The sequence below is a fragment of the Myotis davidii genome, unplaced genomic scaffold, assembly GCF_000327345.1.
Source record: "Myotis davidii unplaced genomic scaffold, ASM32734v1 scaffold48, whole genome shotgun sequence".
NCBI classification, from domain to species: Eukaryota; Metazoa; Chordata; class Mammalia; order Chiroptera; family Vespertilionidae; genus Myotis; species Myotis davidii.
The window spans coordinates 308,558-321,236 of record NW_006299393.1 but is presented as its reverse complement, the minus strand read 5'-3'; the positions used below and the strand labels follow the sequence as shown (position 1 = coordinate 321,236).

The following is a 12,679-nucleotide window of genomic DNA, read 5'->3' as shown; positions in this document are numbered from 1 at the left end:
TATATTTTATTGATTTTTTTTTTACAGAGAGGAAAGGAGAGGGATAGAGTTAGAAACGTCGATGAGAAACATCTATCAGCTGCCTCCTGCACACCTCCTACTGGGGATGTACCCGCAACCAAGGTACATGCCCTTGACTGGAATCAAACCTGGGACCCTTCAGTCCGCAGGCCGATGCTCTATCCACCGAGCCAAACCAGTTTTGGCAACCCCCAGATATTTAAATATAAAGAATTGATTATTACAAAATTTAAAAGTCACAAGAAATAAAAACAGTCCTCTTCACATTAATCACTGAGGGCTGTGTGTTCCCTTAGTGGACATTTGGTTCCTAACACCAGCTGTGCAGGAGCAGGCAGGAGCAGGGCAGGGCAGGAGGAGAGCAGGAGGAGGGCAGGAGGAGGGCGGGAGGAGGGCGGGAGGAAGGCGGGAGGAAGGTGGGAGGAGAGCGGGAGAAGGGCGGGAGGAGGATAGGAGGAGGGTAGAGAGAGGGCAGGAGGAGGGCAGCAATGCTGGGAGGCAGGCTCAGTCAAACCAAGGGACTGAGCAGGAAATAAGTGCCCTGGAGCAAACAGCTTTAGGACGAAGGAAATGTCAAATCAAAACACAGCGAACATCATTCGTCTTACAAATAAGTGGCCACTTGTCTTAAGCAGCCAGTGGCCTGCACCAAGCTGCTGTTTAATTAAATTTCCTCTGAAAGGAACGTGGGCTTGATGGTTGCAGTCATCTGATGGACCTGCCCTGTGACACAAGCGCTGAGCGCATGGCAGCCCTTCCTTCCCAAAGACTCTGCCCAGAAGGCCTGGCCCACTGTCTCCTCCGTGAACAGAAACCACTGTGATCACTTGAGAGAGAAGATGAGGAGGAGCATGTCAGATCCAACACAGCAGCGGAAGGGGAATAAAAGGCACCGTTCTCTGTCCCACGCAGTGGCGGAAGCAGGCCGAGGCCTCCTCCCGTACTTACTGTCCACTTTTGATCCACACGGACTGGGTGTAGAAGTGCAGGTCCTTGTTCAGAACCGAGTTCACGGCCTCTTCGAGGTGCAGCTCTCTGCCCTCACAGTGCTCCAGAGCGAAGAGGCTGAGGGAGGGCTCCTCAAAGACCTGCCGATAAGAAGGAGGGAGCATCAGCAAGCGCAGGGACCCAGCTCCCCACTTCTTAGAGTTTTCTGCTCTACCCTCTAAAGATGTTCTAGCCAGACCTGAACTGGTGAGATTAATTCTAATAAATAAAAATCAATGGAACCTAAAGTTAAAATTGATGTTTCAGAAAACAATCTTAATCAATATAATAAAGAGCCAGGGTCGTAACAACCGAATGCTCGACCAAACACCAGAAATCAGTGCTGGGTTGCCGTGGTGACTGGGTTCCCTGACCCAGCACTGACTGCCTAGGGAGCTGCAGATCAGGCCTGAAGAGAGGCCTGCAGACAGAGAGAGGCAGGGTCTGATCCGTAGCCTCTGTGGCAGCCATTGATCAGAACTTGCCTCTCGTTCTCTCCTGGCCTGCCCAACAGTTGGGCCTCCATTTCTCTCTAGGCCTCCACTGGGGCTGCTGATCAGCCCCACCTTTCTGATCACGTCCCAGTGATAGGCCCAGAGATGCTGACTGGCATAGAGCCCGAACAATCAGAACCAAATCTGGGTCAACTGTGAGGAGCCAATGGCTGCCTAGGAGGCGGAGCTTTTGATGCTGACTGGCATAGAAACTGACCAATCAGAACAAAATTGGCTGGCAGAGGAGGGCAGTTGGGGGCGAGATCAGGCCAGCAGGGAAGGGCAGTTAGGAGCAATCAGGCAGGTAGGGAGAGGCAGTTAGGGGTGATTAGGCAGGCAGGCAGAGAGTTTAGGGGCAATCAGGCAGGCAGGCAGAGAGGTTAGGGATGATCAGGCAGGCAGGTAGAGGGGTTAGGGGCAATCAGGCAGGCAGGCAGGTGAGTGGTTAGGAGTCAGCGGTCCCGGATTGTGAGAGGGGTTTCTGATCGCCGGTTTAGGCCCCATCCCACAGGGGCCTAAACCAGCAGTCAGACATAACCCGAGGGGTCCCAGATTGGAGTGGGTGCAGGCTGGGCTGAGGGAAACCCCGCTCTGTGCATGAATTTCATGCACCGGGCCTCTAGTTTCATAATAAAAATGGACACCTGCCTCCAATCACATGTTAAGGGCTGGTTATCTGTAATTTGAGCATTTTGATCCTGCCAATGCTTTTAGCTGGCAACAGAATAAACATGGAACAGAATGGCACCCTCCTTCCTCAGGAGGCACAGGAGCAGCCACCAAGAAGACAGACTTTATGGCTCTAGGTTCTTAAAAACATTCCTAGGAGGGAGAAGGAGGCATTTTTAATTTAGTGATAACAACCCACATGCACAGGGACAGGGGTGACTTCTGCACTGAAAGTCTCCCCCAAATTTTCATGTTAGACAAGAACAGCATCAACATTGCTCTTTTCCATTCAAGACACTATGCTAGGAGACTTTTGGGGGATGAGAAATCAAAGTAATTAAGGTCTATTTTTTGGTATTTTAAAATCTCTTGTGAGTCAAAAATATTTTCCTCTATTTTTTTGTGTGTGGAGTGTGTTCAACATTTATTTATTAAGGCAAATTAATTCTTTTGTTTTTCAAATTTTTGAAACCTTAGGCCAAGTCCTGGAAAGGACGTGGAGAAAAGGGAACCCTTGTACACTGTTGGTAGGAGTGTAAATTAGTATAGCTACTAATGGAAAAGTCTGGAGATTGCTCAAACACTTAAAAATAGAGCTGCCATGACCTAACTGGTTTGGCTCAGCAGAGAGAGCGTCGGTCTTCGGACTGAAGGGTCCCAGGTTTGATTCCAGTCAAGGGCATGTACCTTGGTTGCGGGCATATCCCCAGTAGGGGCTGTGCAGGAGGCAGCTGATTGATGTTTCTCTCTTGCCATACAACTCGGTAATTCCACTTCTGGGCATGTATCTGATGAAAACAAAAACACTAGTTGGAAAAGAGACATATGCAGCCCTATGTTCATTGCAGTGCTACTAGCCAAGATATGGATGCCACCCAGATACCCATCAATACATGTATGGATAAAGAGGAAGTGATCTCTCTCTCTCTCTCTCTCTCTCTCTCTCTCTCTCACACACACACACACACACACACACACACAGAGAGGAATGTTTTTCAGCAATAAAAAGTAATGAAATCTTGCTACTTGCAATAATGTGAATGGACTTAGAGAATATTATACCAAATGAAGTATGTCTCAGATAGAGAATAAATACCATATGATCCACTTATATGTGGAATATAAAAAACAAAATAAAGGACAATAAAAAAAGAGAAACAGACCTATAGCTATAGAGGACAAGCTGATGGTGGCCAAAAGGGAGAGGCTAAGGGACAAAAAATAAGCAGGAAATTAAGTAAAAAAAATAATGAAAAATAAGTTAACAGGCCTGTTCCACATATGGGCAACTGGCGACTTGGCAGGAAGCCCTGAGAAAGCTATGCTACGGGGCTTTGTGCAGGCGCTGCCTGCACTCCCAGCACTCCTTGTTGCAACAGGGAAACCTGAGTGGGTAAAGGGACCATCCCCGGCCCTGGCGTTTCCCATCAGAGACAGGATCCTTTCTACCTTTGAGAAAAAATAAATAAATTTTGATGAAGAGAAATAAAGGAAATTGACCCATGATAAGGAAAAACCAAAACAAACAAGAAATCAAAGCAAGGCACCATCCTTGTGTTCCAGGCATTACTAACCAGCAGCTAATTTAGGACAACTCAGGTTCTGTAACCTAATTCAGGGGAGGACAGGAGGTGGCCTGTGAGAGCACTCGGTGGAAGGCTAGAACAGTTTTAGCAGAAAGGAGTAGGAATCAAGGCAGTTTCATGGATGTGATAGCGTGTGAGCTCAGGCTATAGGGTGCAATGAATCTGGAGGGGCCAGGACAGAGGAGAGGGAGGGTCCCCTGTGTGAAGGGAGGGAGACAGAAACTGCTTGTGGGTGTGCTCTGGGGAGGTGGCTCAGTTGGTTCGGTGTCTTCCCATGAACTGAGAGGTTGCTGGTTCCATTCCTAGGCAGGGCACATGCCCAGGTTTCAGGCTCGATCGCCAGTAGGGGAACGTGCAGGAAGCAGCCAATCGACATTATGCTCTCCCTTCAATGTTTCTCTCTTCTCCCTTCCTCTCTCTCTAAAAAATCAAATTATTCTTTAAAAAAGAAAAAAAAACTGCTTGGGGTGTGCTAGGGGAAGAGCAAGTCGAGCCGTTTAGCTAGATTAGAGTCCAACAGGCCACAGTGCCACCTGCTCCCACTGCTTGCCACTGTCCACTGAGCTGCATGATTCTCTTCTGATACTGACAGGTGGAGACAGAACCGCTGCAGTGGGGTGTCCTCGAAGGCCTGAGGACTGGGGACTAGGACTGGGCTGAGGATCTGTAGCTTGGTACATGAGAAGTGAAGCACCAGCAGCAGGCACTGTGCGAGGTCAGCAAAGAACCGACTCACAGCTGACCTGCGCATATACTTGCACAAGAGCAAAATGAATTATAAACGTGTTCTTCCTTGCAAAAGTGTTAGGAATAGCAAAGGATGGGGAATGAGTTAAATGTTCATCAAGAGAGGACTGGTTAAATAAATTATGATACATTCACAGAGGAATTCTATATAGCTATACAAATGAGATCTTTATGAAATATCTGTAAGTTTTTATTTTTTAAAATATAATTTTATTGATTTCAGAGAGGACAGGAGAGGGAGAGAGAGATACAAACATCAATGGTGAGAGAGAATCATTGATTGGCTGCTTCCTGCACACCCCCAACTGGGGATCAAACCCACAACCCAGGCTTGTGCCCTTGACTGGAATTGAACCTGGGACCCTTCGGTCTGCAGGCTGACGCTCTATCCACTGAGCTAAACCAGGTAGGGCTATAAGACTGATTTTTTAGAAGCAAATACTAAGTAAAGAATAGTGTAGCCCTGTGTGGCTCAGTTGGTTGGTTGGGTGTTGTCTTGTGCACCAAAAAGTTGCTGGTTTGACTCCCAATCAGGACACATGCCTGGGTTGTGGGCTTGATCCTCAGTAGGGGGAGTGCAGGAGACAGCAGATCAATGCTTCTTTCTCTCCCCCTCCTTTCTCTCTAAAAAATCAATTAAAAAATCTTTAAAAAATAGGGTAAAATAGCATACTTCTTATGTTATCATGATGATAAAAAGGGAAAACTTATACACATGTACACAAGGTGAGGCAAAAGTAGGTTCATATGGAAAATAATGTAATTAATAGTACAAGTTGTATACTCACAAGTGTAAACCTACTTTTGCCCCCCTGTTTGTGTACTTGTATGTATATTAAAAATGTTCTTAAAAAATATAAAACTAACCATGACTACCCTTCAGTAGGATAGGATCTGAGAAGATACAGGGCACAAGTAGGAGCTAAGTTTTTTACTGCATGCCTTTTGTTACTTTTTGGGTTTTAAACCATGGGAATATATTGTTTATTCAAAAATTTACATTGGAAATTATTATGCATATGTTTTCATATATATGTGTGTTTGTGACTACTTTTAAATAAATGGCCTTCAGGAACTGTATCTGGCAACATGAGTGAAGAAAAGAATTGCCTGGCAGGCGTGGCTCAGTGGTTGAGCATCAACCTATGAACCAGGAGGTCCTAGTTTGATTTCTGGTCATAGATATATCCGGGTTGAGGGCTTGATCCCCAGTGTGGGATGTGCAGGAGGAAGCCGATCAATGATTCTCTCTCACCATTCATGTTTCTATCTCCCTCTCTCCCTTCCTCTCTGAAATCAATCTATATAATAAAAGCCTAAGTGACTGTTACGGCGGAATGACCAGAACTACTGGTTGCTATGATGTGCACTGACCACCAGAGGGCAGACACTCAATGCAGGAGGAGCTGCCCCCTGATGGTCAGTGCCTTCCCACAGGGGGAGCGCTGCTCAGCCAGAAGCCAGGCTCATAGATGGCGAGTGCAGTGGTGGTGGCAGAAGCCACTCCTGCCTCCGCAGCAGTGCTAAGGAGCAGCAAGCCACCAAGCAGTAAGGAGCGAAGGATCCCGGATTGCAAGAGGGATGTCTGCCCGCCGGCTTAAGCCTGACCTCCAGGGGGATCGGGCCTAAGCCAGCAGGCGGACATCCCCCAAGGGTCCCTGACTGTGAGAGGGTGTAGGGTGGGCTGAGGGACCAACCCCTCCCCCGCTCCAGTGCACAAATTTCATGCACTGGGTCTCTAGTAAAAAATATATTAAGAAAAAAAAGGAAAGAGAGAATGACATAAAAATAGCAGTACACAGGCTGTCTCTCAGGCCAAGGCAGAGAGCCAGACCTGCCATGGGGGCGGCAGGCATGGAAGGTCAGGACTGGCGAATAAGGACGGCCAGGAAAACCATCCCAGTGAGAAGAGAGACATGATAGACAAAGGGAATGGGTGAGGGAAAGAAGTGAGAAGTGGGAAGAGATGTGGTGGGGACAGGGTGGGATAACTGGTACAGATAAGGAAACCTGGAGGCGAAAGATGCTCAGAGCTAAGAACTTCACTTGAAGTGAATGTTTCAACGTTGAGACAGAGGCGGGTAATCTTAACTGAGATACTCAGCAAACCTGGACCTCTGATCTGGAGTTGAGGGAAAAATCTAGCATGGAGACTGCAAGTCTGGGCACTCGAATCTGGGCAATGGCTGGAGCCAGGCGTGGGGTAGAAGAGGAGGGGAAGGACAGAACTACACCGACAGGGAAGACAGTGAAGCTGATAGAACACGTGGCCAGGCGAGGAGAGCCAGAAGAGAAAACATCACAGAAAGGGGAAAACTGAGTCCCAAATGCTTCTGTGACACTGAGGGAGAGGGTGAGTGTGATGATGCTGTTCGGGTTTGGCAAGCAGGAGGCAGCTAGTGACCTACAAACACCTGTTTGAGCGGCTTGTTGGAGATGGTGGTGGAGTCCAGGCTGTTAGGGTGGAGGAGTGCGTGGCCAGGAACCGCAGATGGGGTGGACAGTCTATTTATGGGGAACAGTTTGAGGAGAAGGAGGGAAGTGAGCTAGTGGCCTGTATGGTGCTTGTGAGCACTGTGAAAGGGGTAGTGCGACAGAAAGGAGCTGAGTAATACATGCCACTAGGACGGTTCTAGGGAAGGACCGAGAGGCCCATCCATCAGTCCGGAACCTCTGTTGGGAGTCAGTCCATGAATAAAAGGGCAGGAGAAGAAGGCCGCAACATGTTCAGGTTTTAAACACAGGTACGTGTGTGAGCTCTTTTTGTACGTTATCTGGCAGAGCGACCGACCTGCTGACCAGGGAAGGTCGGAGACACTGCCCACAGAACTTTCTGCAGTGACAGGATGTTGGCCTGCATGCTCTTCCACACGAGGCTGCTGGCCCCGGAGCACCTGGCTCCTGTGACCACGGGCCTGAGTTGGTTTTATTATCCATCCAATGTAAACAACCACGTGGCCAGTGCTAGGGAACTGGACCGCGCAGAGCTAGGGATTACAGGAGATTGGAAAAGAATGTACTGATCACGGGGACGGGGAGGCAGCTAGCTGGGAGCGCAGAGGTGCCAGGAACACTGATTTCCCTCAGGAAATGCCACCAGACGGTCAGGAACAGAAAGTCAACTCCAGTCACTGAGTGACCGCAGGCAGGACCAGGGCCTCTGCTGCTGCTGTAAGATAAAAGCTGGAAGCGTCCGCCCGTTTACAGAGTCCAGAACAGCAGTGGGTTGGACAGGTGGCCGGCAGTAAGTTACCCACTGGAACTGGTGCCTGAAAACAAGTGGACGATCATCATCCACAGTAAGCTCCTGGCTCTATTGTTGAACTCTGTCTACATCTTCACCCTTCAGCTTTTAAAAAAGCATTTCAGCTTACCTCCTAACCTCTCTACTACTTGTTGAGTAACTAGTTTGTAAGGAAGGGCAGACAGGCAAGGAGCCTGGACAGGCTCATAAATAACCATCAGGGTTTGCAACACTCGCCCGAGCAGGGTTTGCTGTGGTGAGAGCTACAGACACCTACTATGTTGAAGGCATTTAATGGCTGACATGATGTAACTTCTAAATCACAGAGAGGAAAAAGTTAAACGATTATGAAAATGTGACTGACATGCTAAGCATCATCCTAAGAAAAACAGTACCTGTGTGCATTGTCCCTCTTCCTTTGGCAGAATGCTTACAAAGACATTTTTTTTAAAAAGGCTATTGTTGCCCTTTAATGCCACAGAGTTCACTCCCAAACTCAAAGGTAATCTAGCAGTTCTTTATCTAGGAATTTATATTAAGGGAAACAACAGGGAGTTTGATGGCAGGGATCACAGAAATGGTTTTAAAATGACAGTTTGGGGAGTTTGAGAAAAAACTGCAGAAAATGACTGAGATAATATTTTTATGAGTTTATATAAATTACTAAGGTGGCACTACGAGACCCAATATACAAAGGGACAGAGAACATAAACCAACAGCATTAACCAAGGAAAAAATAGGACTGACTGACTCATGCAGATATCCCACTCTCCATTATTAGCAACAACAAGATATCTTCATGTGGTCCAACCTTTCAAACTTTTTATTTAAGAACACCTACAGTTTCTAAGCTTAAAGTCATTCCCTCCCCGCAGAGGTATCCTATATAATAAAAGGCTAATATGCGAATAGACTGAATGGCAGAACAACCGGAATAACTAAACAACTGGTTGCTATGATGAGCACTGACCACCAGAGGAGCGTGTGTGGAACATGGCGGTGGGCTTGGCTGCAGTGGGATGGTGGAGCAGGTGAGCAGGGATGCCAGACCAAGGCGGGGCGCTGGTCGCTGTCACTGGGGCGAGCCCCTGGTGGTTACTGAAAATTCTTTGCTCCTGTGCGCTGCGGTCCTCCCTGGCGCTCACACCTGCTGCTGGTGCCAGCACTGCTCGCACCCGCTGCCAGCGCCGGAGCCACCACTCATACTTGCTGCCGGTGCCTGGCACTGGTCCTGATCACTCGGTGCCATCAGCAGGTGTAAGTGGTGGCTGCTGGCCCTGATTGCCCCTGAGGGCTTCTCCACCTCCTCCTGCTCCTGAGGGGTGATCAGAGCAGCAGCTTCCAGTCACACCTGCTGCTGATGCCAGCCCCAATCGCTCAGCATCATCAGCGGGTGCGAGTAGTGCTGGCACTGTCAGTGCACGGGAGCAGCAGGAGCGGGGCTGCCAGCAGACAGGGGACTGAGGATGTGGAGGGAGTGCAGAGGATGGGCTGAGACTGCCCCTGTGCCTACTGCAGCCTTGTGGCCCACAATTCCTTTCAAGGTGTACAAATCTGTGCACTGGGCCCCTAGTAAAATATATTTAACTTGATTTTAAACTATTTAAGTTGTTTTAATTTAAGTGGTCTTAATTTATAGGTATACTTAAATTTATAAATACACTTCATTTATAAATGTACTTACAGGTTAGGAAGGTTATGAGGGTTGACATACCGTAAGCTCTAAAGTGGGGTGCAGTTAATAGGTAATTCAGAAATAAAGAGTGCTGAAGAATTATTCTGTGTATTTTTTTTTTAAAAAAATATATATTTTTAATTGATTTCAGAAAGGAAGGGAGAGGGAGAGAGAGATACAAACATCGAGGATGAGAAAGAAACATTGATTGGTTGCCTCCTGCAGGCCTCCCACTGGGGGTTGAGCCCACAATCCAGGCATGTGCCCTTGACTGGAATCGAACCTGGGACCCTTCAGTCTGCAGGTCGACACTCTATCCACTGAGCCAAACCAGCTAGGGCTGAAGAACTATTTTAAAATCATATTTTTCTGATGCATTTTCAAACATGAAAGCAGGAAGAGATGTGAACTACTAATAGTATTCGCAACTGAAGATACCACAGTAATCTAAACTATCCAAGGACAATAAAAACCGACAAAATTTAATTACAATTTGAGATTGACAAATCTCTTGGCCTCAGTACATGCCAACTTAGAAAATAGCCAACCATTCGGGGCCAAAGACTCTTCTTAGGTGTCAGCAGTAATGGGACATTCCTCCTGGGTCAAGTCTAAGCCATGCAAAGAGGATACAGCTTCTAAAGGGAGGATGTAGTTAAGCAAAAATACTTGAATAAATTTTGTAAATGGACTTGCAATAAGAAAAAAAATCCTCATTACTTCTCCTCATCCCATAAACTAAACTAATATTTTAAATGACAACAGTAGTAATAACTAACATAATCCCTTATCGATAGTTCTGAAATCCTAAAAGCTCTAACACCCCAATTATTTTTCCTAATTCATTTGGCAGCAAAACCTGACCTGAATAAGTAGAAGACTACTCATAATATTTATCCAGCTTGTGTAGCTATAAATATATTTTGCTACAGAAATAGCAATGTGTTTAATTATGGGGTGCTGCCCAGAACCTTTCTGGGAGTGTTTTCTTATATGCCATACGTGAACCACATGATTGTTTAAAATATAAAAAATTCCAACTCCCAAAATACATTCAGAAAAGGGGTTGCAGAACTGTATTCACTCATTCAATTCATACACTTCCTTTTGGCGTGGGTACCATTATCATCCCCACTTCACAGAGGAAGAGCCAGGCATGGGTCACACACAGTACGTGAAAAAGCGGCATTCAAATCTAGACAGCATGGCCCCGAACCTGTGTTCTAACCCCTGCACGATGGTTCTGGCATGTTCCACCAGTGACTGTATCATGTGGAATACTTCCAATTGGCAGGTGTGATATTTATTATCTGAAGCACCTGACTTCATCTTGCTCGGCTGGGCTCTGTGTGTGACCCTGATCCTACCTACCCCACCAGCTTAACAAGTGTGCCTGCCCCCTGAATTTAAAGCTCTGAGACCCTGGCAAAGTACTCTGCTGGAAGGACTACATTTATATCAACACATCTTCAATAGAATTGGATAAAAATTTTAAATCTAAGCAACCACTAAGTTTTCACATTTTAAAAACTACACAGACTTGTAATTTGGCACTGTCCAGCTCTTTGAGTTTCAAATCATGGCTTGTATGGAAAAGGGGCTGATAGTAGCTCAGGGTTATGTTAATTGTTTAGATTCTTTATATAATATGTTATATTATTTTAAAAATATCTAGCAATCAGCCATTAAGAGCAGCCATGACTGTACAACCTGACAGTATCATTCACTCCAATCTTTGCCAAATGAACCACGACTAAAAAATTAGAGCAAATGGATTGAATTCAAGACAAGTAACCATAATGTATACCTCCAATACCATTCCAGTGCAGAGAAATACCAAACAGTGTGCTGGCAAAGAAAGTTATTTGTTCTGTTTAGAACAAAATCATATAAACACCTTCAACCTAATCAAATTTTGATGTTGCACAACAAATACTAATCATTGTCTATGAGCTGTTGTAATATCGAGTGCTTATCATGTGCTAAAGGCTTAACATGCAATAGCTCACTGAATACTTACATTTTATTGGAAGAGAAAGTTGAGGCTTAGAGCTGCCAGGTCTCTCGGCTAACACACCCAGTCTGTCAGACTCCCAACCCAAACCCCTCGGTGGGGAACTGCGATCCTTGGGCAGAGCCTCTCTCATTTGGCCCAGAAAGTCAGTCTCATTACAGCTCTACCTTTATAACTGGTCGTCTTCCTTTCCCCCACTTAAAAAAAAAGTTCTAATACATTTTAAAAAGAATAAATAATATATAGATGACCATGTACCCAACACCCAAAAGCAATACATTTTATTTTTACTACTAGAGGCCCAGTGCATGAAATTCGTGCAGGGGGCTGGGAGGGGGTGTGTCCCTCAGCCCGGCCTGCACCCTCTCCAATCTGGGACCCCTTGAGGGATTGGGCCTAAACTGGCAGTCGGACATCCCCCTCACAATCTGGGGCTGCTGGCTCCTAACCACTTGCCTGCCTGCCTGATTGACGCCTAACTGCTCCCCTGCTGGCCCGATTGCCCCCAACTGCCCTCCCCTGCTGGCCATCTTCTGGTGGCCATCTTGTGATATGGGCAGCCATCTTGTGATGATGTTGTGACCACCATCTTGTGACGACATCATGCGATGCCACCTAGGCTTTTATTATATAGGATAGTTGTATCTAGTTGTATTAATAAGTAAAGCAGAACAGGTGTAGCTGAATTTTTTTTAATTAAATCTTTATTGTTCAGATTATTACAGTTGTTCCTCTTTTTCCCCCCCAATAGCTCCCCTCCACCCAGTTCCCACCCCACCCTACGCCCTCACCCCCCTGTCCTCATAGGTGCACGATTTTTGTCCAGACTCTTCCCACATCCCTCACACCCCTCCCTGGCCAAGAATAGTCAGTCCACTCCCTTTCTATGTCCCTGATTCTATTATAATCACCAGTTCATTCTGTTCATCAGATTATTTATTCACTTGATTCTTAGATTCACTTGTTGATAGATGCATATTTGTTGTTCATAATTTGTATCTTTACCTTTTTCTTCTTCTTCCTCTTCTTAAAGGATACCTTTCAGCATTTCATATAATACCGGTTTGGTGGTGATGAATTCCTTTAGCTTTTCCTTATCTGTGAAGCTCTTTATCTGCCCTTCAATTCTGAATGATAGCTTTGCTGGTTAAGTAATCTTGGTTGTAGGTTCTTGGCATTCATCACTTTGAATATCTCTTGCCACTCCCTTCTGGCCTGCAGAGTTTCTGTTGAGAAATCATC

General features: G+C 46.2%; 1 protein-coding gene across 1 annotated transcript in view; it reads right to left on the bottom strand.

Annotated features, from left to right (window-relative positions):
- Nucleotides 1-12,679, bottom strand: part of CRYBG3 (crystallin beta-gamma domain containing 3) — a 144,695-nt gene that overhangs the window by 24,081 nt on the left and 107,935 nt on the right. The window contains 1 exon segment of the mRNA XM_015571272.1: nt 970-1,109. Coding sequence (XP_015426758.1) covers nt 970-1,109 — 140 coding nt within the window.